Raw genomic sequence first — 24,983 nt, 5'->3', positions numbered from 1 at the left:
GAAGTTAATCCTCTTGATATCCGTGTGTAGATAAGGTACATTGATTCCAATTGTGATTTGTGATTGTAGGATTATACTGGCCAGGAGATTCAAAAGCATTGATTCCAGAAGCTGTCAAGAAGCAACATCAGTGTACGTGTTTTTAGCACAAGGATTTGGCATCAAAAGTGGATTGTAGCTGAACCAGAATCAGACCGTGGAAGCGTGCATGTTTTGTATATTTTTGTTCCATTTGATGTGTAATAGGCTGATAGGCTAGCTTTCTTTTAATTTCATTTTTGTTTGTAAAAGGCCATTTAAAAAGTCCAAGTATTTGGAAGAGTCCTTGGTGCTCTTTCAACTCTTAGCAACTTTTCTTGATTGTTTGAACTTTAATCTTGATTTGCTTTGTGTTTCACGTTTAGGGGTGATTTAGGCTAAAAGGGATTAAACTCTAAGCCTTATCACATTAGAGTCCGAGAGTCTAGTCTTTTAATTGTGCTTAATTGTTTGTGATTGTTTGTGAGTTGTGTTCTTTGATTTTAAAGGTGATTTTTGTTTAAAGGGTAACTAGTAGTAACCTAAGACATTTCTGGCAAGGTAAGACTTGGTACTTAAGCAGTTTTTATGACTCACCTCTCTTACCTGGGACTTGTCTAAGTGTGAATCTTGTATACCTTTCAGACAAAGAAAACTTTTAAAAACAAAGATGTCTTCTTATAGTTCATATAGGTCTTCTAGGTTAGATAATGTTGATGAAATTTTCAAACAAGCTAGGAATCTTCCATCCTTTGGTAAAGACATAGGTGCATTAACATACCTAGCTTGGGAAAAAGAAATTGATAAAATAAATCCTTGGTTTTATGGAGAGAGTGAATATTATGTCCTTAGCATATATCTCTCTAAGTTAGAAGAGCATGCAAGTGAGTGGTGGGATGAAAGACAATATCATGTTAGGAAAGGTAGGAAGTCTTCCATACGTGATTGGCATGATTTAAAAGCTTGCATGAGAAGAAAGTTTTTGCCTTCAAGTATTAAAAGAAACCTGGAACTAATTAGGGATTGCATTGATAATGGAAAATTATTTCTTGAGAGTTTAAAAGATCATGGGTTTCTTCGTAGAGAATTAGAATTTGGGGCAAGACTTAAAGAGATCAAGGATAAGAAAAGAGAAAGAGAGATTGAGAGAAAAGAAGAGGAAGAAAGGAAAGAAGAAGAGAAGAGAGAGAGAAAAGAAAACAAGAAAAGAGAAGAGACAAGAAGAGAGGAATTAAGAAGAGAAGAAGAGAGAAGAAGAAGAGAAGAAGAGAAAAGAAAAGAAGAAGAAATAAAAGAAAAAGAGAGAAAAGAAGAAAAGAGAGAAAGGCAAGAAAGAGAGAAGAAAGAAAAGCAGAAATTGTTGCTGATGACAAATTCTATTCTTTCCAAGACTATGGAACCTAAAAGGGAAGGTTTTCAAATCTTTACTTCTTTTCCAATCATGGTTAATTCTTCAAATATTGACTTCTCTTTCAAACCAATTGTCATTATATTCTATAAAAATATTTTCAAAATATGACAATTCAAATCTTGAGTTATTGTTATCTTTAAGAAAACAATTAACTCAAGACAAAATTGAATTTGGACTTCTAAAATTTTCAAAGATTACAAATCAAAGCATTAGAAGTTCTTATTCTCTTGTTTTTAAAGAAAATTCTTTTCTTGGATTAATATTAACCAAAGATATATTTGATGTGTATTGCAGATTCGTGTTTGATCCAGGAGGAAGAAAAGTAGATCTAAAAGTAATAAGGCCACTTCATGGCTTTGCTCCCAAAACTGTGTGGAGCTTCTTCATAAGGCGATGCCAGATTTGAGGACAAATCTTTTTTTAAGAGGGAGGGTATGATGTAATCCTACCCGACGTAGTCCTTCTTTAGTATTTTTACCTTTTATAGGTTAGCTTGTAAGGAACATGGGTTACTATAAATACCCGTCTCCATCACTGTATCATTCACTTTTGAGATTAATGAGAATTGAATTTTCTGAAATTAGAAATTATTCTCTCTTGAAAGTCATTGGCTAGAGAGTCCAAACACTACAAAAAAGAAGGGCATTACCGAAGGCCAAAAGCCCTCGGAAACAGCCCAAAACCATCGGTAGAAGACATTTACAGACGGCTTATCGACGACCAAAAAGCCCTCGGTAATTCTCTTGTCGCTAACATTTACCGAGGGCTTCTGCCCTTCGGTAATTTCCGAAGGGCAAAATCCTTCGATAAATTACCGAAGGGCAGAAGCCCTCGGTAAATGCCGAAGGGCAGACGCCCTTGGTAAATTACCGAAGGGCAGAAGCCCTCGGTAAATGTTAGCGAACGTGGGTATTTACCGAAGGCCTAAAGCCTTCGGTAATGAGCAAGCGATGGTATTTACCGAAGGGCAAAAGCCTTCGGTAAGTTCGAGGGATATGTCAGAGACATTTGTATATGAAACCAACAACAAACCTGCATAGAAATTTTCATACACAAACAGACCTGCATAACAATTTTCAAGCACATACAGACCTGCATAATGTGCATCTCAAAGATGCAATCATTGATCAATAATATCCACCATAGAACATCGATTAATGCATAGAACATGTATTTATATTAATAACATATAAGAATGTAACATAATGATATTCTAACATCCAAATTATCCAACTCATCTAACATCCAAATGATGTAAACTCCAAATGTGATAATATCCAATTGTTTCTATAACTTGATTATAACAAAATGAATTCAATACTGTACATAGTTATCATCAGAATGATCTTCATCATCCTGCTCCGGTATAGATGGTTGGACTGCTGTGGGTTGGACTGAATTGGGTTGGACTGATGAGGGCTCGACTGATGAGGGCTGCTGAGGGACAGCGGGTGACGAGGAGGGTTGTGGCTGGGTCGGAGGGATAACTAATTCATCCTGTGAAGTACCAGGCAACACTCTCATGACCAGGGCCTTGAAGTTTGTAAACTCTGCTCTCAAATCAGTGATTTCCTGGTCACGTTGCTGCAGTGCCTGCGTGAGGCGGAGAACAACCTCGTCAGGAGTAGTGGTGGAAGAAGAAGGTTGGTGCTTCAGAGTGCCTCCTCTCGATGCTGTATAGTTTGCAGCAAGTTGCCCTGCACCGTACACTCGTCCCTTTTTCTTCCCACCAACGATGTCGATCCAGCACTGTGTCCTACGGATGTCATCTTCTGCATTACTGGCATCATCCGGTGTAGGAGCTGACTCATGTTCAGATCTAACCTGTGAAAGTCTCGTAGAAAATTCTTCCTGTTGAAACATTAAAAGCAATGTTAGGGAATGATAGAATAACTTAAATGAAAAATTAGATGTAGGAATAGTAATAGTAATAGTGTTATTTGCTTACATGAGTCTTCCGAGATCTTTCATCAACGAATTGATTAGTGCCCTTCCTTACACGAGTCTGTGCAAAGACCTCATCAACATGGACCGCCCGTCCCAGAGCTTGTGCCTATAACATAATTTAGAATTAGAAGTGTACGTATGAAATAAATACATAACTTATATATGAAAGAAAAAGTTATGTAATGAAATTATACCATACGAATGGCATGCTCATGAATGGTGATCGACCCACCAGTATGCAGGGTGCCACCCCTTTCAGACGCTGTGTTCCTCTGGGCTTTGGCACATTTATTGCGAAACTCTACTGTATTCCAATGAGCCAGTAAAGAGTTCCAAATTTGTTCACCCAGCCAGTAAGGGCGCTGTCCTGCATTGCGGGCATCCCTAAACATCTCTGACAGTCGATGAGATGCTTTCATGTGGAAATTTCTGTGTATCTGACTTTCATGTTCAGGTTTCCACTGTACCTTCATCTGTAACATTAAAGAGAACAAACATTGATTACAGAACATACTCAAATAAGAGGGACAATTAGTTAAATAGATTGTTCACCTGAAAGCGCTCCCAGAATGGCTTTTTGTCGTCATCAGGTATTGCTCCCTAAGTAGGCCATGGACTTAGAAACTGTTGCTTAATTGAACGTGTGATGGCCTGGGAAGCAACCCTAGATGGAATAAACCTGGTGGATAAAAGTCATTTGAATTACAATAGGGTTTAAACATCAAATTATATCAAGAGATTAAAAACTTACCCTTTACCATACGGCTCAATCCATGGTCGATCATGGAGGGGCGGGTCAAGACCTTCACCATCACCACTTGAATCTTGATCAACAGATGGTGTGATAGTGTCAGAAGGCGGTAGAACAGATGAGGAAGGTATAGAAGTAGGGTCAGGGACAGGAGTGGGGGTTATAACCACAGGGGGAGGAGTGCGGGTTATAACCACAGGGGAAGGAGTGCGGGTTATAATTATAGGAGGAGGAAGAGGGTCTGTTGCAGGGGTAGGAGTAGGGTCTACAACAGGTGTAGGAGGCTGTACTGTAGGGGTAGGAGGAGGCCCCACAGATGATGTACTGCCGGCAGCAGTGGTAGGTAGTCTAGCAGGCACCCTAAGTACATACTTTGGTGCCTGCCGTTGCCTCTTTTTAGGCCTTGCTACCCCTTTTCCTTTATCAGGACGTTCTGAACCTTGTCCTGTCATTACTGCATTGAAATGGTTACAAATAAAGCGAAAAAATAGAAATGATTAACTAAGGATCAATGGTTTTTAAAGTAAATGTATAAATAATTGCATACAACTTTTAACATGGTATTTTAGATAACTCTATTGAAATGATAGTTCAATTTGCTACAATGGATGTCCAACATTCAATCCTCGTCATCATGATCTTCATCTTCATCTTCTTCTTCATCATCGTCTTTATCATCATCATCTTCATCTTCTTCTTCGTCGTCGTCATCATCATCATCATCTTCTTCTTCGTCTTCTTCTTCTTCTTCTTCTTCTTCTTCCTCTTCTTCTTGTTCTTCATCACCTTGTATTGTTGCTTGTAATTCATCTTCATCACCATCAGGGTCGACCAATGCGGTTATACGTTCAACTTCAATAACTTCTTGTGGTTGTGACATTTGGTCAAGTTGGTAGGAAACATCTTCCTCAACCTCATTTGAGTCAATGCGACCTCTAGGGTTTCGTCTCACTTCCTCCTTCATTTTCATTATTCCTTCATTTTTCACCGAACAAACCTTATTTCCTCCGTTCATCCTTCTTTTCCACCGTTCAATCAGTCATTTGAACCGATTAATCGGTTTATATTGAGTCTCCTCACCATTTTAGGGTTTATTTGTGTCCGATTAGTGTTTTCATTGTTCGATTTAGGGTTTATCCATTATTTAGGGTTTTCTCGAGTTCTCTTCCGATTAGCTCTTAATTTAGAGCTCTGTCTACATATCTGCTGCATCTTCTCTCGTCGAGGAAGGCTCGAGGAGTTCGAATCGTGCTCGCACAGCTTCTATCGTCATCTTCTCGGGCGCTCGTCCATCAGTAGAGGGTATACTTGTTGATTTTATCACTAATTGCCCTTGATTTTGTAGGTTATTAGTATGATTTGGAAGAAGAGCAAAACTATCAAGGGCTTGGAATTCAAGAGGGACACTTAAAACATAAAAAAAAGAGCACAGGAGGTCACGCAGGGCGCCAATGCGCCAGTTTGTATGGTGCAGGGTGCCTGAGCGCCAGCTTTCTTACGCACAACGCTTGGGTGCCCCACTTAGGACGTTGAGCATCAGCGAAGTGGGCTTGGACCTGTTTTCTGTTATTTTTAAGTTCTATTTAAGGACTTGGACTTCCTAGGGATTGTATCTTTTGATGGCATAAGCACTGAAATACACGTTTCACCCCTTTAAGGGTAGATTTGGGGATGTGACAACTCTCCTCTTCTCTTTCTAGGGTTTTTCTATCTCTTCCATTATTCTTTCATTCCATTGTTCATCCAGTTTCTCCATGATAATGGAGAACTAAACCTTATTTGTTGTTGGAGAAGATGTAACCTCTAAACTCTCATGTATTTGAATTGATTCTTATTTATTTATGCTTCTGTCATCAATTGTTAGGGTTATTCTTCTTTGCTCTATGCTTGTTATGTTCAACTCATTCATGAAATGATTATTGGTTTTCGTGATATGGACACATACGGGGAAACCTAGATCTGGAGAATTTTCTCCCAAAGTAGTATTGCCTAGACATAGGGATATGAGTTTTTGTCATCTTAAGCTTCTAATCGTAATGCAGAATTAATTACGAGTGATACAAGACATTGTGATGCAGTAATTAAGTAATTTAGAAAGTGATGTTAACAATTGAATGAAGAAGATGAATTCTTATATGCATGAGAGTAGACTAGGTGAAATCTAACCCCCAAAAACCTACTCATCTAATATTTTCAACTTCATCCGTTCATTCTGGTGTTTAGCCTTAATTGTTTAGCCTTCATCCGTTCATTCATATTTACTTTATTGTTTTGCATTCAAAACCCAAAAATTGTTCTTCTCAATCTTACATAGTTAAGTAATTACATGACAGTCTAGTGTCGTGAGTCTCTTTGGAAACGATAGTTGGTCTTACCATTTATTATTGCCTGATACGATTCGGTACACTTGCCGACATCTTACCAAGTTTTTGGCGCCGTTGCAGGGGACTCGTGGTTTAAACTATACTTTTGTGTGATTCTTAACCGATTAGACTTTATCTTTAACTTTTATCTTTTTATCTTTTTATCTTTTTATCTTTTTATCTTTTTATCTTTTTATCTTTTTATCTTTTTATCTTTTTATCTTTTTATCTTTTTATCTTTTTATCTTTTTATCTTTTATCTTTTTATCTTTTTATCTTTTTATCTTTTTATCTTTTTATCTTTTTATCTTTTTACCTTTTTATCTTTTTATCTTTTTATCTATTTTTATCCTTTTGTATTTTTGTATTTTTATCTTTTTATCTTTTTATCTTTTTATCTTTTTATCTTTTTATCTTTTTATCTTTTTATCTTTTTATCTTTTTATCTTTTTATCTTTTTATCTTTTTATCTTTTTATCTTTTTATCTTTTTATCTTTTTATCTTTTTATCTTTTTATCTTTTTATCTTTTTATCTTTTTATCTTTTTATCTTTTTATCTTTTTATCTTTTTATCTTTTTATCTTTTTATCTTTTTATCTTTTTATCTTTTTATCTTTTTCTTTTTTTCTTTTTATCTTTTTATCTTTTTATCTCTTTATCTTTTTATCTTTTTTATCTTTTATTGTTAATTGGGTGCTCTAGTCCAGTGTTCTTTAGTGTCTGCTGGATAAAATCCAAAAATTTGTACTAGGAGCACAAGATCGTCAAGAGAAGAAGGTTGAAGAAGGTCGTAGGGCGCCTGACTGGCCCTCAGCGCAGGATGTCACCTATCACTGCCTAGGCGCCCCATTGAGGGCGTTGAGCGCCAGCCTTCAAGTGCCGTCAAAATCTTTGTTTTTAGGTCTGAAAGTAGAGAAAACTGCCAATTGTAGATGAAGAAGGCAAATAATGAAGAGAAACTAGTTCACGAAGACTCTGTGCATAAAATGGTTAAAAATATCAAAGAGAATGGAGTTATTGAGATTGAGGCTCCTTATTCAATGAGGGTAAAGATGGTGAACAGGAAGATGCTGCAGATAAGTTGGTGTGATGAAAGCAAAAGGAACACCAACGTCATAGATATGGATTGTGCTTAATGGTGTCAGGCTCGTGACGTTAAACAAGTGCTTATTGGGAGGCAACCTAGTTTTTGAATTTTTCTTTTTAATTGATTATTTATGTAGTTTGCATTTGATTTTGTGTTGCAATAATGACAACATCTACTGATGGATGCTGGACAACATCTACTGATGGATGTTATGCGATTAAGCGTTTACTGATGGATGCTACTGACGGCATCTACTAATGGATGCCGATGAAGATGAGAAAGATTAGCATTTACTGATTGATGCTGATCAAAAAGATTAGACATCTAATGAGGGATGTTACTGAGAGCATCTACTGATGGATGCTATGTTATTAGACATCTATTGGTGGATGTTACGGAGAGCATCTACTAAGGGATGCTACTGGATCAGGATTTTTATGCTTATTTGAATTGTGTTTATTTTGTTGTTATGTACTTGGTTTAATGAATTGTGCTACAATGGTTTGGTATGATGTGATAAACTGTTTGTGATGAGTAATATTTTTGTGTTTGCTCTATTGTTCTATGATGCATGTTGAGTTAATGATTGGTGAGGCTTTTAAGCATATATGGTGGTTGCTCATAGTTGTTTTAAAAACAGATGCATGATTTCAATTGTGATTAATATGCTGGGCAGGATGTTATTAAATTGTGGAACTTGAGTTAATCTGTGAGAGATTGAGCTCCAAAGTTTTGATTGATTGAATGTTATTGCTTTGGAAGCATGATTGATTTTGCCTAATTTTCTATGATTGAACCACTTGTTTGCTTGTTACACATGATCAAGGCCATGTTTTCTTTTCCCTTAGAGCCAATGCCAATAGGTGAACCTAACAAAGAACAATGTTTCTCTTTACCCTTTGAACCTTGAGCTTAAAGTTGAAAGTGGAAAAACCCTTTTTGAAATCCTTACCTTGAGTTAAGTAGAGTATGTTTTTGTGGTAATGGAGAATGGTTCAAGTTTGGGGTGATGAGAAACCGAAAAGAACTTTGTGAAATTCATTAAAGAGCATTGGGCAAAAGAAAGAGCAAAAGCAAAAAGCAAAAGAAAAGAAAAGAAAGAAAAGCATAGGTTAAGCTCAATGCAAGTAAAGTTGGGAATAAGTTCAAAATTGGTTTCTCACATACAAGAAGAAAGAGAGTTGAGTTTTTATGAGAATAAATGAATTATCACTACAAGAAAAACTGAAATTACCTACTGATATTTATATACGGATTCTAATCCGTATATAGTGTAAATATTGCATACGGATTTTATATACAGATTTAAAAAAATAAATTATATATAAATTTTATATACTAATATTTATTTATTTATAATTCGTATGTAATATCCGTATGTAAGTAAGGCGCGTTGTGGCGAGAAAGATTTATAAAGACTGAAGTTTATGTAATGGCTTCGTGTATAATTAAAAGTGAATCTTTCCTACCAAAACTACATACGGATCTGGAAAAAATTTTATTAAAAAAAAATGGTATTTGTATTAAGAAACCCTCTTGCCCCTGGTCTTAATTTCCTCTGCTCTCTCAACGAAGAACCCTCTTTATAGAAGAAGCTCCTTGGACTTCTCGAAGCTTCCTCTACGAGTTAACAGTGAGACCACGACCGGATTCAATGAAGGGCCTTAGCAAGAGAACTCGAAAGAGGAGGAATGCGCCTGGAAAACCCTATGTTCGCGATGATACTCCAGGAGCGGAAAGGATTCGAAGCGGAGTGAAAAATAGGAAGATTGTTCGGTGAGAAATGCGATTTAGGTCGCGTGTTCGGTGGAAAAGGACGATTCAACGACTGAATGGTGAAACAGTGCCAAAATGAGGATGTAATCGATGGAAAAGGCTGTAACGAGGACAAATGAAGTCGCAAAATATGATTCGATGATGTCAATCACGACGACGAAGGCTCTGTGAGAGTGATGAGGTGAGGACATTCGCGAGCTCGAGAAGAAGCTAGGTTGAGGTTGTTGGACTCGTGAAAGCTTAAACCGTAGCCGCTGTGTGACCGAGCTATTGTTCCATAACCACCATTGCATCTTCTCACCTCCTACGAGGGTTTCCGCGGTTAGTGCATTCATATTAGGTTTAGTTAATTACTTTGTTAAATATGGTTTGGATTGGGCATGTTTTTGGAAAAGGGTTGTTTGAGACCTATAAGTATAAAGAATAAAGCCACACATAATGGGGTTATCAAACTGATGTTCCTTTGAATAGAAGGGCCTCCAACAACATTTAAATCACATTCTAGTATATTAGGTTACCTGTGCATTAATCTTGGTTTCATTCTTCTTATCCTAACACAATGTAAAAAACCTTTTATAATGCTATGAGTTTTTTTAAATTCATCTTAATGTTCTTCAATGTTTTGACCATCTTAATTGTTTAATAGAGTTTGTCAACTTTATGTATGACCATCCAATTGCATTTATTTTTGTCAGGACATGGCATCTAGTGGTTCTGACCCACCTCCTCCACTCTCAGCACAATCTAATAAGGAGAAGGGAAAAAGCAATATGTGGTGAAGTTGTTATCATGGTGATGGAGTGCAACAAGATCAACGCCCAGATGAAGAAAATCCTTAGTGATTGATTATTAGGAAACTCTAGACCTGTCATTCTATGTTGTTTGACATCTTATGAATTGTAAAATTTATGTTGTTTTGCATCTTAGGAGCAATACAATCTATTTATGAATATATTAGACATTTTGTAAACTTATTTTGATAATGATTTTTATGTAATATATATTTCTTTTACATGTTTGATATGGTGTTGAAAAAAAGTTATTGTGATTGCTGGTAATATGTATATTACAAGTTTATGATTAATGTATGTGTAAGTGCTGAATATTTTTTTTTCTGTAAAAAATGTTACATACGGATTTATATACGGATTTTTTCGTATATAATTATATACGGATTTTACATACGGATTTTTTCGTATGTAAATTACATACGGAAAAATCCGTATATAAGTTATATACGGATATATCCGTATATAATTTATCTACGACAGTTTTATATACGGATTTTTGTCCATATATAAGTCGTATGTAAGCAAGTGTTATATACGGATTTTGGACCTTATATACGGATTTTGGCTGTATTTAATTCTATATTTTCTTGTAGTGTATGCACTCTCTTAACTCAAGGATTTTGTTATCTAGAAAACCCAATTTTCTTCTTAGCCTGACCTCAATACCAGCCTTGAAAAGCCCTTGTGATGATAACTTGCTTGTAAGTGTGTTTGATATGTGGTTAAATGAAAGGAAAAATTGATTCATGTGACATTGTGATGGTAAAGTGTAAGAGTGTCACGTCACTATACACCTTTGAGTTTGAGTGAAACACTTTTGAGTGCTTGAGTGAAATACTTTTGAGTGGTTAAGGGAATTGTTCCATGACTGTATGATAACATTCTTGCTTGGTTGTTGATTATTCACGAGGTTTGCATTTGTTGTGTATGTCTTGATCATGTGAGCACCACAGTTGAAGCTTGATTTGCTAAAGCATCATTATCTCTTGACTAATATTTCTATGATGAGCAGACATGAGTGATTTACTTGTCCTAGAGGAAAATATTTTTTGGTGTGCTAGAACATTGTAGTATGATTATTTTTTTTAAGCCTAGTTACATTTTGCTTCAGGACAAGAAAAGTTTCAAGTTTGGGGTTATGATAACGGTTCAATATACTATTATTCGTGATGTAATTGGGTTTTAAGTAATTTAGAAAGTGATGTTAACAATTGAATGAAGAATATTAATTCTTATATGCATGAGAGTAGACTAGGTGAAATCTAAACCCCAACAACATACTCATCTCATATTTTCAACTTCATCCATTTATTCCAGTGTTTAGCCTCAATTGATTAATTTGCATTCATATTTACTTTCTTGTTTTGCATTCAAAACCCTAAAATTGGTCTTCAAAGTCTTAATTAGTTAAGTAATTACATGACAGTCTAGTGTCGTGAGTCTCTTGGGAAACGATACATGGTCTTACCATTTATTATTACTTGATATGATTCGGTACACTTGTCGACATCTTAACAAATGCTGTAGAAAGATGGTGATCTTGAATTTGATGATAGATGTAACAGGCTTTTGATCACCTCAAGGAAGCTAATGACTGCATATTTTTGCCTACATTTATGTTTTAAAATTCAAATTTTTGGCAGATTCTTTTGCTTAAATGATTGATTTAAAATAAGATTTGGGATTATTGGCTTTATAGGGTTTGGGAATTAAAGAGGCTTAAAATGTGAATTTAGTTGCATAATTTATTTTGGATAGTCTAATGTTTGTTGATGTAGCTGGAATTAAAGTTTGAATTGCAAATCTGAAAAGACAAAAAAAGGCTAAAGTGTAATTAGAGGAAATTTCTAGACTTCTGTGCAATTTTGAATAAAATAAAATTGGTTGAAATATAGTTTTGGGCAAGTTTATTTTAAAAGATAATTTGGCGAAAATTTATCTTAAGATATTTTATTTGATATTAATAAATAATTATCTTATTTAACTATATCAATAAAAATCAAAAGATAATATTTGTCAAATCTTTCTGTATCTAGAAAAGATATTATCAAATGTTCTCAAAAACCGATTAAATATGTTGAATATTAGGAAGATATTAGATATAAGATAAAAGATCTTATCAATAGAAGATTTAGAGTCCAAGCCCAATCAAGCCTATATAAAGAGACCCAAGGGAGGCAGAAAACACAACTCATTCATTCTCAGACTCCTCCACTGGAAGGAAGCATCCACCACTCCTCTCACTTTTATTTCATCATGTGTTTAACTCCATTCATGGAGGGCTTAGCTTCTAAGGCTATTCCACTGTAATTTCATTATGGATTCTGAGGTTTAAGTTGAATTAATGCAATTGTTTCTTTTGATTATTGATTTGAGTTGATCTCTTTCTATGTCTTTCATCTCTCAATCATAATAAAAGCAATGATTTTTGCATCATAAGGTGTTTGAATCTACATGCATATTAATCATATGACTTCAAGGGTTTCTAGGTTTGGTTGAGAATCTAATTTGATTAAATTTAGGAACTTTTAAATGATTAAACAAGTTTTTGCTATCAATTGAGAATGTATTTTGATTGGTGGTAACAATTTCAACTATAATTGATTGAGAATTTACTTTGATTAATTAGCTTTTAATTTGGTTAGGAGATTTAAGAATAGACATGATTAAACACTATAGAATTTGATTGAGAATGTAGTTTGGTTGAATTCATTGTGAATAATCTAGAAAGGTCTTGCATTTGATTGAGAATCTACTTTGGTTAACTGCATGATCGCCCTCTAATTAATTAAGAATGTGCTTTAATTAATTCGAAACTTGAACAATAATCAATTGAACAATTATCTGTGGATAACCGATGATGAATCTATCTTGGAAAATAAGTGGAATTAGCATATTTCATCATAATTGTTTCTAAGTTTCCTCTTTGTTCTTCAAACATTCTTTAAGTATTTCATAGCATTCAGAAGATTCAAATATTGAAAAGCAATTCCGTATTCATTGGGAGACGACTCACGGTTACTTTAACCCTATCTACTTTCTTGAATACTACTTGGCAATACTGAAGTTGCCTTGAAAAGTAGTATTAATTTGATAACTTCAACGACAAAGTATCATAAGCTTTGACAACAACTCCAATCATTCAAGCACCAGATTGGACAGCCCCATTTGAACTTATGTGTGATGTATACAACTCTACATTGGGGGATGCCCAAGCAAATTACACAACCACTAAGAAAGAGCTGTTAGCAATTGGTTTCGCTCTTGATAAGTTTAGATCTTATTTGGTTGGTTCACCTGTTATTGTGTTTACGCGACTCCGAATGCTTCTAAAAATCTACTGAGACTAGCTCGTGGTCCTAACACTGATGTGCTCACTTTTGGTGGCTATTAAATAAACAATTACTTGTTATATTCAAAGGAGGAAGACAATAAAAGTAGAGTTCAAAATAGTGGAGTTACCCTACAAGCTGAGGCTGTACACTTTTCCAGTTCCAAGGATAAGAATCCAATTATAGCATCAATGAGTTATTTTGGAATAATACAAGAAATTTGCGAAATTGATTATGTCACTTTTAGAGTTCCAGTTTTCAAGTGTAAATGGGTTGATAGTAATTCTGGTGTGTGATAGAAGACCTCAGATTCACTTTGGTGGATCTTAACAAAATTAGTTACATGGATGAACCATTTATTATGGCAAGTCAAGCAAGACAAATATTCTATGTCACTGATCTAGTGAGTCATAAATGGTTAGTGGTATTGGAAGGCAGAGCCATGCACACAACTGATGATGAAGACTCACTAGATATACTTGCGACAAGCTCCTTCTCATTGATGAGTCGTTATTTCTTGAACTATATTTAGTTTATTGCACTTAAATAAACCAGGGAATTATGTTTAATTGTCTGTTATTTCCCCATTTTTCGAATTCTGCTTAATTTGGTCGGAAATTCGTAATTGTGCTAATTTGGGTTTTCTGAGCTGATTAAGTGCATTTCTGGTTGCAGGGAAGTTGTGGAAACATCATCTGGAGCATTAGGATATGGAGTGACACACTCAAAGGCTCAACATTTAGTCATTTAGATTCTAATTAAAGTTGTAATTTCGTTTTCTAGAAGCCCTTAATTAGAATTAGGTGTTTTGGACCCTTTTAGGGGCAATTTTGTAAAAAGACCTATTTGTAAGACATGTGCCTTTTTGGTTAGGGTTTTTAATTGATTGTGGACCCCATTTGGAAGAGAAATCTCGGCACTTTAGAGAGCCTTATCCAGCCACACAAAGGAGACTCTTACACACTTCATTTTTTCATGTTTTTGAGCTTTTCTCTCTTAGGGTTTCTTGTATGAACACTCTTATGGAGAGCTTGACTTGGGTGTCTCGTTTTTGGCCATTTTAATGAGCAAGATGCAGATTTTCTTCTTCTCTTAATTTACTCTTGGTTGTCTTAGCTTATTGGTGGTAAAAAACTATTCATTTCCACTTCCATTTGCTTGTTCTTGATGCTTGGAGTTTGAGTTTTGGAGCTTGTCTTTGCATTTCCATGGTGGATGTTGGGTTTCAGTAACTTTATATTTCGTTTTCCTCTCCCTTTGCTGCTGTTCCTCTCGGTTTTTATCTCATTCTATATGGTTGGATGATAAAAATGAAGTTCTATGTAGTTTTAGGTTGAAGAGAGCTTAAGATGATGTGTGGGTGTTGTGGGTTTAATTCTTTTCTTGCATTTTTCGGTTTTGATGCTTGAGACTAGGTTGGGATCAGATCTTGGTGATGTTATGGAGGCTGGACAGAACTGGAATTGATGGTCTAAGTATTAGTTTCGTTTTTGCAAAAAAAGTTGAAGAAATGGTAGTGTTGAAGATGGGTTGATGAGTAGAAGTTTGGGTTTATTGTTCTTGTGTTCATTTGCAACTTTAACTTTGGTTTCTTGAAGTTGTTCTCTGTATTGAAGAGTGGAAGAAAGCTTTTGGATGCATAATTCTTGAAGAAAAACCGTTTGGAGTTTGTAGGAAAGAGGAAATTGCTTCATTTAATTTTTACCACTTTTGGACCAACACAAAAGATGCTTGTTTTGACCTAAGGAATGTTTCCACTTTGAGATTTGGCCTTTTCTTGTTCCAGCCGTGAATTGCAATGAGACATGAAGGTTTTTGGAGTTTGTTTTCATTTGATTTAGCTTACTTGGCACATTGGTAGGAGCACCCATGGTATCTTCAATTTGCACATTGGTCTTTGAAGCATTCTTTGGCATTTCCACTTGGTGGTTCACGTAAATTGTGTGCTTTGGTGTATAAAATCATTTTTTTGCTGCATGGAAGGAGAGAGGGGACGGTCTTGGAGAGTGTGGAAGGCACATGCTTAATTTCTTGAAAAATGGTGCACATGGGAGAAGAAGTCAACACATTTTGTGGCTTATTTAAGGTGAAATTGAAGTTTGACTTGGGTGCATGGTGACTCACGACCATGTGCTTTTTCTTTGGCCAATTGGACTTTTAAATTCATTTGTTAATTGCCATTATGACAAGTAATTTGCTAGGATTAAATTAGGCTTGTTGGTTTCTTTGTTTTTTAATTAATTTAATTAATAGGTTGAGTTTATGTGTTTGAGTTAGTGTTGCATTTAATTATTTTTAACTGTGTTTGTTAATCAGTTTGTAACAGTGTTTGATGTTTGAATGTTGTCTAAGGCTTTTAATAGTGCTAGTTTAATTACCATGCTAGCTTAAATTAGTTTGTTTGCATCTGTGTCTTTATTGAGTTCTTTAATTTTTGCAAAACCTTTTCAAAAGCCCCCCCCCCCTTTTGTGTTAGACTCAATTTTTGAACCGCAAAATTGGTCCTTGAGAGACGACCTAGGAGTCAATTCCTAGTTATATTGCATTCCTTATATGCAATTAAATTTGTATGGGTCGCGACAGCCCACATCACTCATCAAGAACCATTGAAAATAAGGTTGATGATGTACCCAATGAAATACATGCAACTCAATGTGATCACAACGAAGGCATATAGGAGAAATGGGTCTGTTTATATTCTTTTAATTACTTGTACAATTTATTTATTTTGTCTGTTTTAATTATAATTTACTAACGCATTGTAAACAGGTATGACGAGCTCTGCATCAGGTCGGACGGAAGGAGGTGGTAGATCTGTGACTCGTATGCCTAATGTCACATCCCTGATCAGGTGTTCCTACTGGGGCACATGCAGCATCGTTTAGGAGTTACTTGGGCGTGGTTGCAAAAGCACATGTCTCTATTATGGCTAACTGTTGGAATGATGTCCCAGAGGTTGAAAAATCTACTATGGCAGGATAGTTTGGTATGTTTAAGATGTTTTACCTCCAATCATTGACTTATTTTTGTTGAACATGCTTTAACGTTAATTTTATTTTCAACAACAAAATTGGGATATTCCTAATAATGAGAGGATAAAGAAGAAGCCTTTATCCCACTGATGAGTCACCATTTTTCATTATACACTTAGCTTTCCGCACCATATTTTGTTAGTGAATTGTGCTTAATTCTCAATTATTGTTGCATTTTCACTATTTGGGCTTAATTTCAAGACTAATTCTTATTTTAACTAATTTGAATTATTTGGGCTTAATTATTTCAATTATAAATTGCAGGACAATCATTGTTTAAAAAGTTGAGAAACGGTTTGAACATACTATACAGAGCTGTACGGTCTGATACTGCCAGAATCGAACGATTAGAGACGGTTTGACCGAGCGGTCTGACAAAAGTTTTGACCGAGCGGTCTGACAAAGTCATGACAGAACGGTCTGCCAAAGTCACTATCGAACAAGCTGAAAAAGCCTTGCTGGAAGCCTCCATCGAACGGTCAGCTACCAGCTGAGCACTGTTGAACAGAATGGCCGAGAACGAGAATGGTTTTGTAGTTTGCGAAAGGTCAGCTAGAGCCTGCACCGAATGGCTAAGAATCATAGAACCGAACGGTCTGTGGACGCATATACCGAATGGTCTGTGAAAGCCTACACCGAATGGCCGAGCTCTATTTTACCGAACGGAAAAGCCTTAGTGCATGAGAATACCTGCACTGAGCAGTCTGTTGACGCATGCACGAAATGGCTGAGCACGACAGAACCGAACGGTCTCAATAGTGTTGCATGACCGAACGGTCTTGTAGAGACTGCACCGCACACCAATTCCTGAGCCTGTAGAGTATTACTGACCGAACGGTCAAATGAGGTGACTAGAGGAACTCAATAGCAGTGCTGGAAGCACATTCTAGGACTTCAAGAGGATGGACTAGTCAATAGTGTAGTTTAAGTTCGTTTTAGAAGGTCATTGGGTCAAACCTTAGGACTTTGGGCCCAATTGTAGGTTATTTTGTAGGACAAGCCCATTAGAAGGACATTTTGTTCTTTTGGGTAATATATAAAACCCAAAAAGCAGATTTCTCTTGGGGAACTCCCAGCTGCCAATTACAATTTCAGTTCTTGGGAGCTTCTTCTTCTTCCTCCACCTTTGGGGAGGTTTAGGTTTCGCTTACTTTTTCATTTCTACCTTCACGTATTGAATCCTTTTCATTTTAAATACAATTTCATTTTAAGTTTTATAGCACTGATGTCTAATGTTCTTGAATCTGAGTTTTCATTCACGCATTGCCATTTCATTTCCAATACCGTTTTGATATTTCATTTGCATTTTGTGTTCTTTAGCGATTTCTGTTTGTGTTTTGAAGTGCGTGTTCTAGTGTGCTTTTAGTTTCTACATTAACTTTCGTTTTCTGCCATTGTTTCGTCTCTTGCAATTTGGTTCTTGTTAGCAACATTTGATTCTGTTCGCATCTTTATTCTGCACAATTTACTGCTTCTGCAATTGCTATAGACCGTTCAATTTTAAATTTATTATCGTTCGGTCTCTAACATGCTTCATTGTTAGAAACCATTCGGCTTTCTCTACATTCAATTGTTTAGTTTTGAATCTCATTTCCATTTGGTCTTGCTTTAATATTGTTCGGCTGTGTTGTGTTTTAATTCATTTTCATCCTTTGATTTCGTTTAGTCTTCATCTTTTCTTACTTTAATATCGTTCGGTCTGTTAGGAACGAATGACCCCCTTGTCCTTTTCAGTTTGCTTTTACCGTTTGGTCACTATAGAACCGTTCGGCTTTTATTTGTGTTGTTCAATTTTACTTTTACTGTTCGGCTTTAGTCTACTCATTTTCATTTTTAGCTGGCTTACTTCAATTACCGTTCGGTCTCCTTGTCAGGATCGTTCGGTCTTATGAACAGAACTGTTCGATCTCTAGCACACTCGTTGTTAGAACCGTTCGGCCTTGTGAATAGGACTGTTCGGCCCTGTGAAGAACACCGTTCGGCTTTACTGTTTTCCACATTTCTTTGAGCGTTTTTAATTATGTTTGGTTGTATTTAATTTCCAGTTTTAATTTAGTTTAATTCTCCTTGCAAAAACACTTTCAAACCCCCCTACTACGTGTTTGACCTAAATCTCGAACCACATTTGGTCCTTGAGAGATGACCTAGGAGTCACTTCCTAGTCTATACTGCATTCTTATTGTACATCAAATTTGTATGGGGTGGGACACCCATCACCCACATTGCAGTCCGATGGAGGGACTTCAAGACGAGAATGACACGTCTATACGTCTTTGGCTCTAAACAGAACGACACTCCTTGTACAAAATATAAAATAACTGAGGAGGAGTGGGTGCAGTTTAAAGCATCTAGACTTTCTGATGACTTAGAAGTATGTTTTTTCGAATTTTGCTCTAGTCACACAAGATTTTAATTTGTGATTTATCCTTAATAATTTTCATTGTTTCATAGGAGAAAAGGATAGCCGCCCAGCAGAGGCAGAGGCTTAATGATGCACCACACATACTGTCCCGTGGTGGTTATGCGTTATTAAAGAAAAAGATGAGAAAACGTCGTGCTGAGGAGTTAGGTCTTGAGTCACTTGACCTAGCACCTTCACCAGCTAGACATGAATTATGGAAGGTTGCACGGACCAAATCTAATGGCCAGATGACATCCCAATCGGCTCAAGAGATATCCCAAAGAATTGTAAGTGGAAACTTTTAACTAATTACCATACTTCATAAAAAAATTATGTCTCAAACATTTTATGTGTCTAATTTCATTATGATATGCAGGATGAGTTGGTCGAGGAACAAACTCAAGGCACATTTGTGGCACAAGGTAGGGAGGACCTCCTAGTAGCAGCCAAAGGTCGGATAGACCGTCCAAGTTGTGTGCGTGCTGTTGGAGGAGCTACTGAGGGACTACTTTGGCCCTAAACCAAGAAGCACAGAGGCCATGAGTCAGGAAGTGCTTTGTAGCCTAAGGCAACAAATGCAAGTTGAGATAGAGGAGCGCATGAATGAACGCCTAAGAACCAAAGAAGTAGCATATCAGAAGCAGTTTGAAGAAAAACTTGCGATGATCTACCAACAACAGTAACAACAACAGCAACAGTAGGAGGACGTCCCCACATATGATCCTACCGCACCTCGTGTGAGCATCAAGGGCTCATGCTCTAGTGCAGATCCTACTGACTACACTTGTCAGTATGATTTTTTGGTTGATGAGGATCCTCCATGCGTAGTGGTTGTGGGACGACAGATTGCAAGAGGGCAGACCCTTCATGGTGCTCCTTTATTGCCCACTCACGTGCGGGTAATGATTGATGAAGTTAGAGACCCTTAGGCTCGAGTGTCAGTGCCTACATCTGAAATTCAATTCTTGGGGGAGGCCTTAGGCACATTTATAGCTTGGCCTAAGGCATGATCCTGCCATATTTTGGCCAACCAGCGGTATTATATTCTTATTTTTATTATCTTAAATCTTCAAGTTATAATTAAATGATTCCTAACTTTTGTAAATGTAACTTGCAGTTCTACCGTCCTGACAAACAACTAATGGCTCAACCTGTGAATGAGGCTCATGAGGAAGCAAAAGACGATGAAGATCCTCTATCCATATTGACCTCGAGATTAAATATGTTGAGAAAAGGACTGATAGAGTTATTGTGGGAGTTAAGAACATTTGGCCTCGAGTTCCATATTCCATTGTATATTGATTTCAATGATGCATTGGAGATCATTGGTGGAGAAACAATATTGAACATTTCATGCATACAACTATGGTGCATGTAAGTTTTTTAATTGTTATTTTCCAATTTGTATATTAGTATTATTACTTTTTAATAAATATACTTAACTTTATTGTTATAGGTACATGGACTCCATCACAGTGGAATCAGGTCGAACATCAGTTTATGGCTTTCTTGAACCTCAGACCATTCAACCATCTAGAAACACATTAGATTCCAGAAAATCATATATGCAAACATGGATGACTGAGTCTAATAGAGACATGTATATCGCGCATACATTCATGTGTATGTGTTTCCCAATATTGTCAAATTTTATCAAATTTTAATCAATAAACTCACTAGTTGTTGGTACATGATAGGGACCATTGGCAACTAATGGTGATCATTCCAAAAAAGCACAAGTTGTATGGTTTTGTTCTCTTCATAGGAAGATGAAATCGGAGTTTAAGTCCTTGTTACAAATGTAAGTATTACATTCATTCATATCAATTCAATATGATATTAATATATTAACTTATGTTCCTAATGTTTCAAATGTTTCAAATTTGTTTAGAGTTGTGGCTAGGACCAGAGGACAACAAATTGAAATTATATATCCTAAAAGGTTGGAATTTGTTGATCTTTAACCATTAATTTTCGTAGTCAAATTTAAACCATTACATTTGACTAAGTTCTTTGACATGTTTAGTGTAACAAGCAGAATGATTCATGGGCATGTGGCTACTACATCATGTCATGGATGAAGGCAATCATCCCAGCAGAAATCAGAGAAGATTGGACTGAGGTAGAAATTTACATTTGAAAATCTTACAAATATCAATAAACATTTCACAATAAAATGAATATAACAGTAAAGTTTCCTTGATTTTGTAGCAGTGCAACACTACCTCTACATTGTCAGATGTAGAGGTAGTCAAATTTTCGTAGTCAAATTTAAACCATTACATTTGACTAAGTTCTTTAACATGTTTAGTGTAACAAGCAGAATGATTCATGGGCATGTGGCTACTACATCATGTCATGGATGAAGGCAATCATCCCAGCAGAAACCAGAGAAGATTGGACTGAGGTAGAAATTTACATTTGAAAATCTTACAAATATCAATAAACATTTCACAATAAAATGAATATAATAGTAAAGTTTCCTTGATTTTGTAGCGGTGCAACACTACCTCTACATTGTCAGATGTAGTAATAAAGAAGATAAGAAAGGAATGGAAAAATATTTGAATAAACATTTGAAATAGTTATAGCTTAAGGTTTTCCTTTGATGATAGTAGCATTTTGCTTACTTTCTAGTTTTACTTGTGCAGCTTTTTGAATGGATGAATTGATAATAGCATCGTTTAAACTATGAATAGATGAATACTGTGTATAGAGGATTACTGTGAATAGATTAATACTTGTGTGAATAGATGAATGGAAAACTGGGTTCTTTTAAGTTTTGATGATAACATAAGTGTCTTAGTTTCTCTATTTAATTGGAATTGATGAATTCATGATATCATGATTTATGTGAATATATGAATTGAAAAACTGGTTTCTGTATTTCAGGTTTGGTTAAATGAGCTAAAACGAACCAAATTAACAAAAAAATAATTTCTACGGCTCGACGTCGAATTCTACACTACTCGATGTTCAAATTGTATGTTAATGTCGAACAATGCACTGAAAGACGTTCATATAATACAATGGATATACCGTAAAAATGCAACGCTGGGCGAGAATCTCTACGGCTCAACGGGCGTAACATCCGTCATCAACATGATTGACGTCAAAAATTCCTTTAAATATAAATAATTATTCAAATATTAAATGTCCATCTCTCTATTAATCGACGTGTATATAAAATAAAAGTGACGTCGTTCTGCGTACTTCGACGTCAATGTTACGTCAAACCCTTACTACTGGACTCAACTCCACGTGAATTTTGCCTTACAAACGACGCCAGATCATGCTTTAAATATAAATATTTATTCAAATATTAGACGTCACACTCTTTACAATTCAACGTGTCTGTAAACAACAAGTAACGTGGATCTACTTAAATCGCTGTCACTTTACGTCAGAACTCTTTCTATTGGACATCAACTTTACGTCCCGCCCCATACGTTTGACGCCAAATCTTCCCTTAAATGTGATTATTTAGTCAGATATTAGATGTCGAAGTCTGTCAAACGTAACGTGGATATAAAAGAGTAACGTTGGTCAGTGGTATTCGACATCAAACTTATGTCTCCCACTATGACGTTGAAGTCGAATGCATTGTTCAATGCCAAAAATATGCGACGTTGTTTGTTGTGTTTGTACTAGTGTTAATATAATCGATTTGCAATAAATGATTGGTCAACATATTTAAAAATATGAACGTTGTGATAGTTATTTCAAGCATTTAACCAGTTTTCAAATATTAACAAACTTAGTCGAATACAAGGAGCATGCAATCGATTAAGTAGAAACACTTAGCATATATTTGAAAACTTTTCTTCTCAAAATACATCACAGCACATTTGAAAAATATTTGTGCAATCATACGAGTTTTAATCGATTTAACCAATAATGTAATCGACTTAAAACTTGTTGTTTTGTCACACTTTAAAGTTCAAACTGCCGAAGCTAGGTGCTTGCGGTTTCTCATTTCCGAAACCTCAAATTATGCATACACAGATAAAATCACGTATCAAACATAGTGGTATGCTATAATCAACACATTATGTTCACAAATATGCATGTACTAATACAACACAGTAAGCATAAGCATATAACATGTATAACACACTACATACACATGTGTTAATATTAATTATGTGTTGTCATCATCATAAACACAAATATTCCTGAGATTATGGGTCCCGCTAAACCTGTGCTCCCCCTATCAATAATCTCAACATTATTCTTTTCTGCTCACTACTTTCCTACCTTGATTTCACTAATTTAGACTTGGTAGGATGTTTACATACCTTAGAATGAATCTACATTAGGTGAATTGATAATTTCTCACCTTATAAGTACACTTTTTAGGTACTAAATACTCAAACTTTGAGTTTTAGGTTATTCTTTTCTTTTCACTAATTTAGACTTGGTAGGATGTTTGCATACCTTAGAATGAGTCTACATTAGGTGAATTGACAATTTCTCACCTTATAAGTACACTTTTTAGGTATTAAATACTCAAACTTTAGGTTTTAGGTTATTCTTTACTTTTCACTACTTTGCTACCTTGATTTCACTAATTTAGACTTGTTAGGATGTTTACACACCTTAGAATGAGTCTACATTAGGTGAATTGACAATTTCTCACCTATTTAGTACACTTTTTAGGTACTAAATACTCAAACTTGGAGTTTTATATTATTCTTTGCTTTTCACTACTTTCCTACCTTGATTTCACTACTTTAGACTTGTTAGTTTTTACCCTTCTTTCACTCGTTTAGCTTCTAGTTTTAGGTCTTAGGTTTGTTCTGTTTGGAGAGTTCCTACAAGTCTCCACCTGTGTTTCATGGTTGTTTCTTCAGACTCAAACAACAGCAGCTCTAGATCCAAAAATAAAATAAAGCATCCAAAAATTAGACTCAAACAAAGACCCAAAAATGTGTGGTTTGAGAATCAAAATTAAACAACAGCAGCTCTAGATCAAAACTAAGCACTTCATCAACTTTGCTTGATCAATTGAAACATGTTAAAACTCAAATTTTACTCAACCAAACTGCTACTCAAAATCACCTTTCTACTTCCCAAAATTGACTCAAAATTAGTGGTTTTGGAAGTGATTTTGTGCCAAAACCATTCTAACACTTTGTTAATCATTTCAACAGTTTTAATTCAACAAAATACACTTGTTTGAACTCTAATTAGGCAAAAAAAAAAACTGCAACTCAGATTCACTTTGCAAGTTCCAAAAATGGCACAAATTCTGCATAATATGGGTTATTAGGTGTCAATTTACGTGATGTGATTTTGTGCTACTTGGAAATTTAAACAAGTCTTAAATGTTTTTTTAGACTTGTCAAAACATTAAAATTGAAGCCACATTCATCTATGTGCAAAATAGCATATTCAAACCTCATTTTTTAGTGAAATTGGGAAGTACAAGGGTGAATCTGCTAAACAGTTTGGTTTTGAACCCAATAAGAGTTCAAACAAGTTTAAATTGATGAATTAATGTTGCTAAATGTATTACCAGAGTGTTAGAATCACTTGTTGATAACAGTTGAAAATACCGTTATCTGAGATGCAATTTTGATATTAAATCAACCCTTTTTGACTTAGAAGCTTGCTTGAACTCATGCTTTTAGTTTAGTTTTGTGAATAAGTTAGTAGAGGGTATACTTGATAATTTTACCACTAAATTCCCTTGATTTTTTAGTTTATTGCAATGATTTGAAAGAGGAGTTAAAGTACCAAGGAGATGGAATGCAGAAAAAGAGAAAAAGACGCAGTGCAAAAAAGTCAAGTTGAAGCTGAGGGCCCCCTCAGGGGCCCTTACCGCTAGCTACTCAAGGCTGAGCGACAGCCAGGGGCCCTGAGCGCCAATTTCATGTAATGCAAATGTGGTTTGTGAGCCAATACCTTCAAGGAAAAGAATGACTATCGTTGCTTCGTCAAAGCCATGCGTGGGCGTCTTCCTCAGCAAACTCTTGTATCTATCCCATGCTTGACCTAAAGTTTCTTCCATGACCTGCCTGAAAGAAGAAATTTCTTGTTTACCTTTGTTGATTTTCGACTGTGGGAAGCA

General features: G+C 35.7%; 1 protein-coding gene across 3 annotated transcripts; it reads left to right on the top strand.

Moving 5' to 3' along the window:
• The first annotated feature begins 14,451 nt into the window (after window positions 1–14,451).
• LOC148203869 (uncharacterized) lies at window positions 14,452–21,674 on the top strand. Of its 3 annotated transcripts, XM_088106624.1 has the most exons (12): window positions 14,452–16,163; window positions 16,247–16,463; window positions 16,774–18,880; window positions 18,961–19,197; window positions 19,287–19,946; window positions 20,028–20,284; window positions 20,367–20,533; window positions 20,608–20,711; window positions 20,802–20,852; window positions 20,937–21,032; window positions 21,222–21,317; window positions 21,407–21,674. In XM_088106624.1, exons 3-5 carry the CDS (start codon window positions 18,764–18,766, stop codon window positions 19,428–19,430), a joined length of 498 nt encoding a protein of 165 aa, XP_087962750.1. In that variant the 5' UTR covers window positions 14,452–16,163; window positions 16,247–16,463; window positions 16,774–18,763; the 3' UTR covers window positions 19,431–19,946; window positions 20,028–20,284; window positions 20,367–20,533; window positions 20,608–20,711; window positions 20,802–20,852; window positions 20,937–21,032; window positions 21,222–21,317; window positions 21,407–21,674. The 3 variants fall into 3 exon arrangements, with proteins under 3 accessions (XP_087962750.1, XP_087962751.1, XP_087962748.1); XM_088106625.1 differs by having other exon boundaries at window positions 14,452–15,563; window positions 21,222–21,674; XM_088106622.1 differs by having other exon boundaries at window positions 21,222–21,674.
• The last annotated feature ends 3,309 nt before the right edge of the window (window positions 21,675–24,983 follow it).

Source organism: Vigna umbellata, chromosome 2 (assembly GCF_029865625.1).
Source record: "Vigna umbellata cultivar VRB3 chromosome 2, Vumbellata_1.0, whole genome shotgun sequence".
NCBI classification, from domain to species: Eukaryota; Viridiplantae; Streptophyta; class Magnoliopsida; order Fabales; family Fabaceae; genus Vigna; species Vigna umbellata.
Note: the sequence above shows the minus strand (reverse complement) of the source record. Positions and strands in the feature narration are given on the sequence as shown.

What these genes read in the sequence shown, in the direction of transcription:
- LOC148203869 (XM_088106625.1), top strand. Translation starts at nt 18,764, where the DNA reads ATGACACGTCTATACGTCTTTGGCTCTAAACAGAACGACACTCCTTGT. An exon ending in GACTTTCTGATGACTTAGAA is followed by an intron (nt 18,881 to 18,960) that starts GTATGTTTTTTC and finishes ATTGTTTCATAG; the next exon opens with GAGAAAAGGATAGCCGCCCA. An exon ending in AAGAGATATCCCAAAGAATT is followed by an intron (nt 19,198 to 19,286) that starts GTAAGTGGAAAC and finishes TATGATATGCAG; the next exon opens with GATGAGTTGGTCGAGGAACA.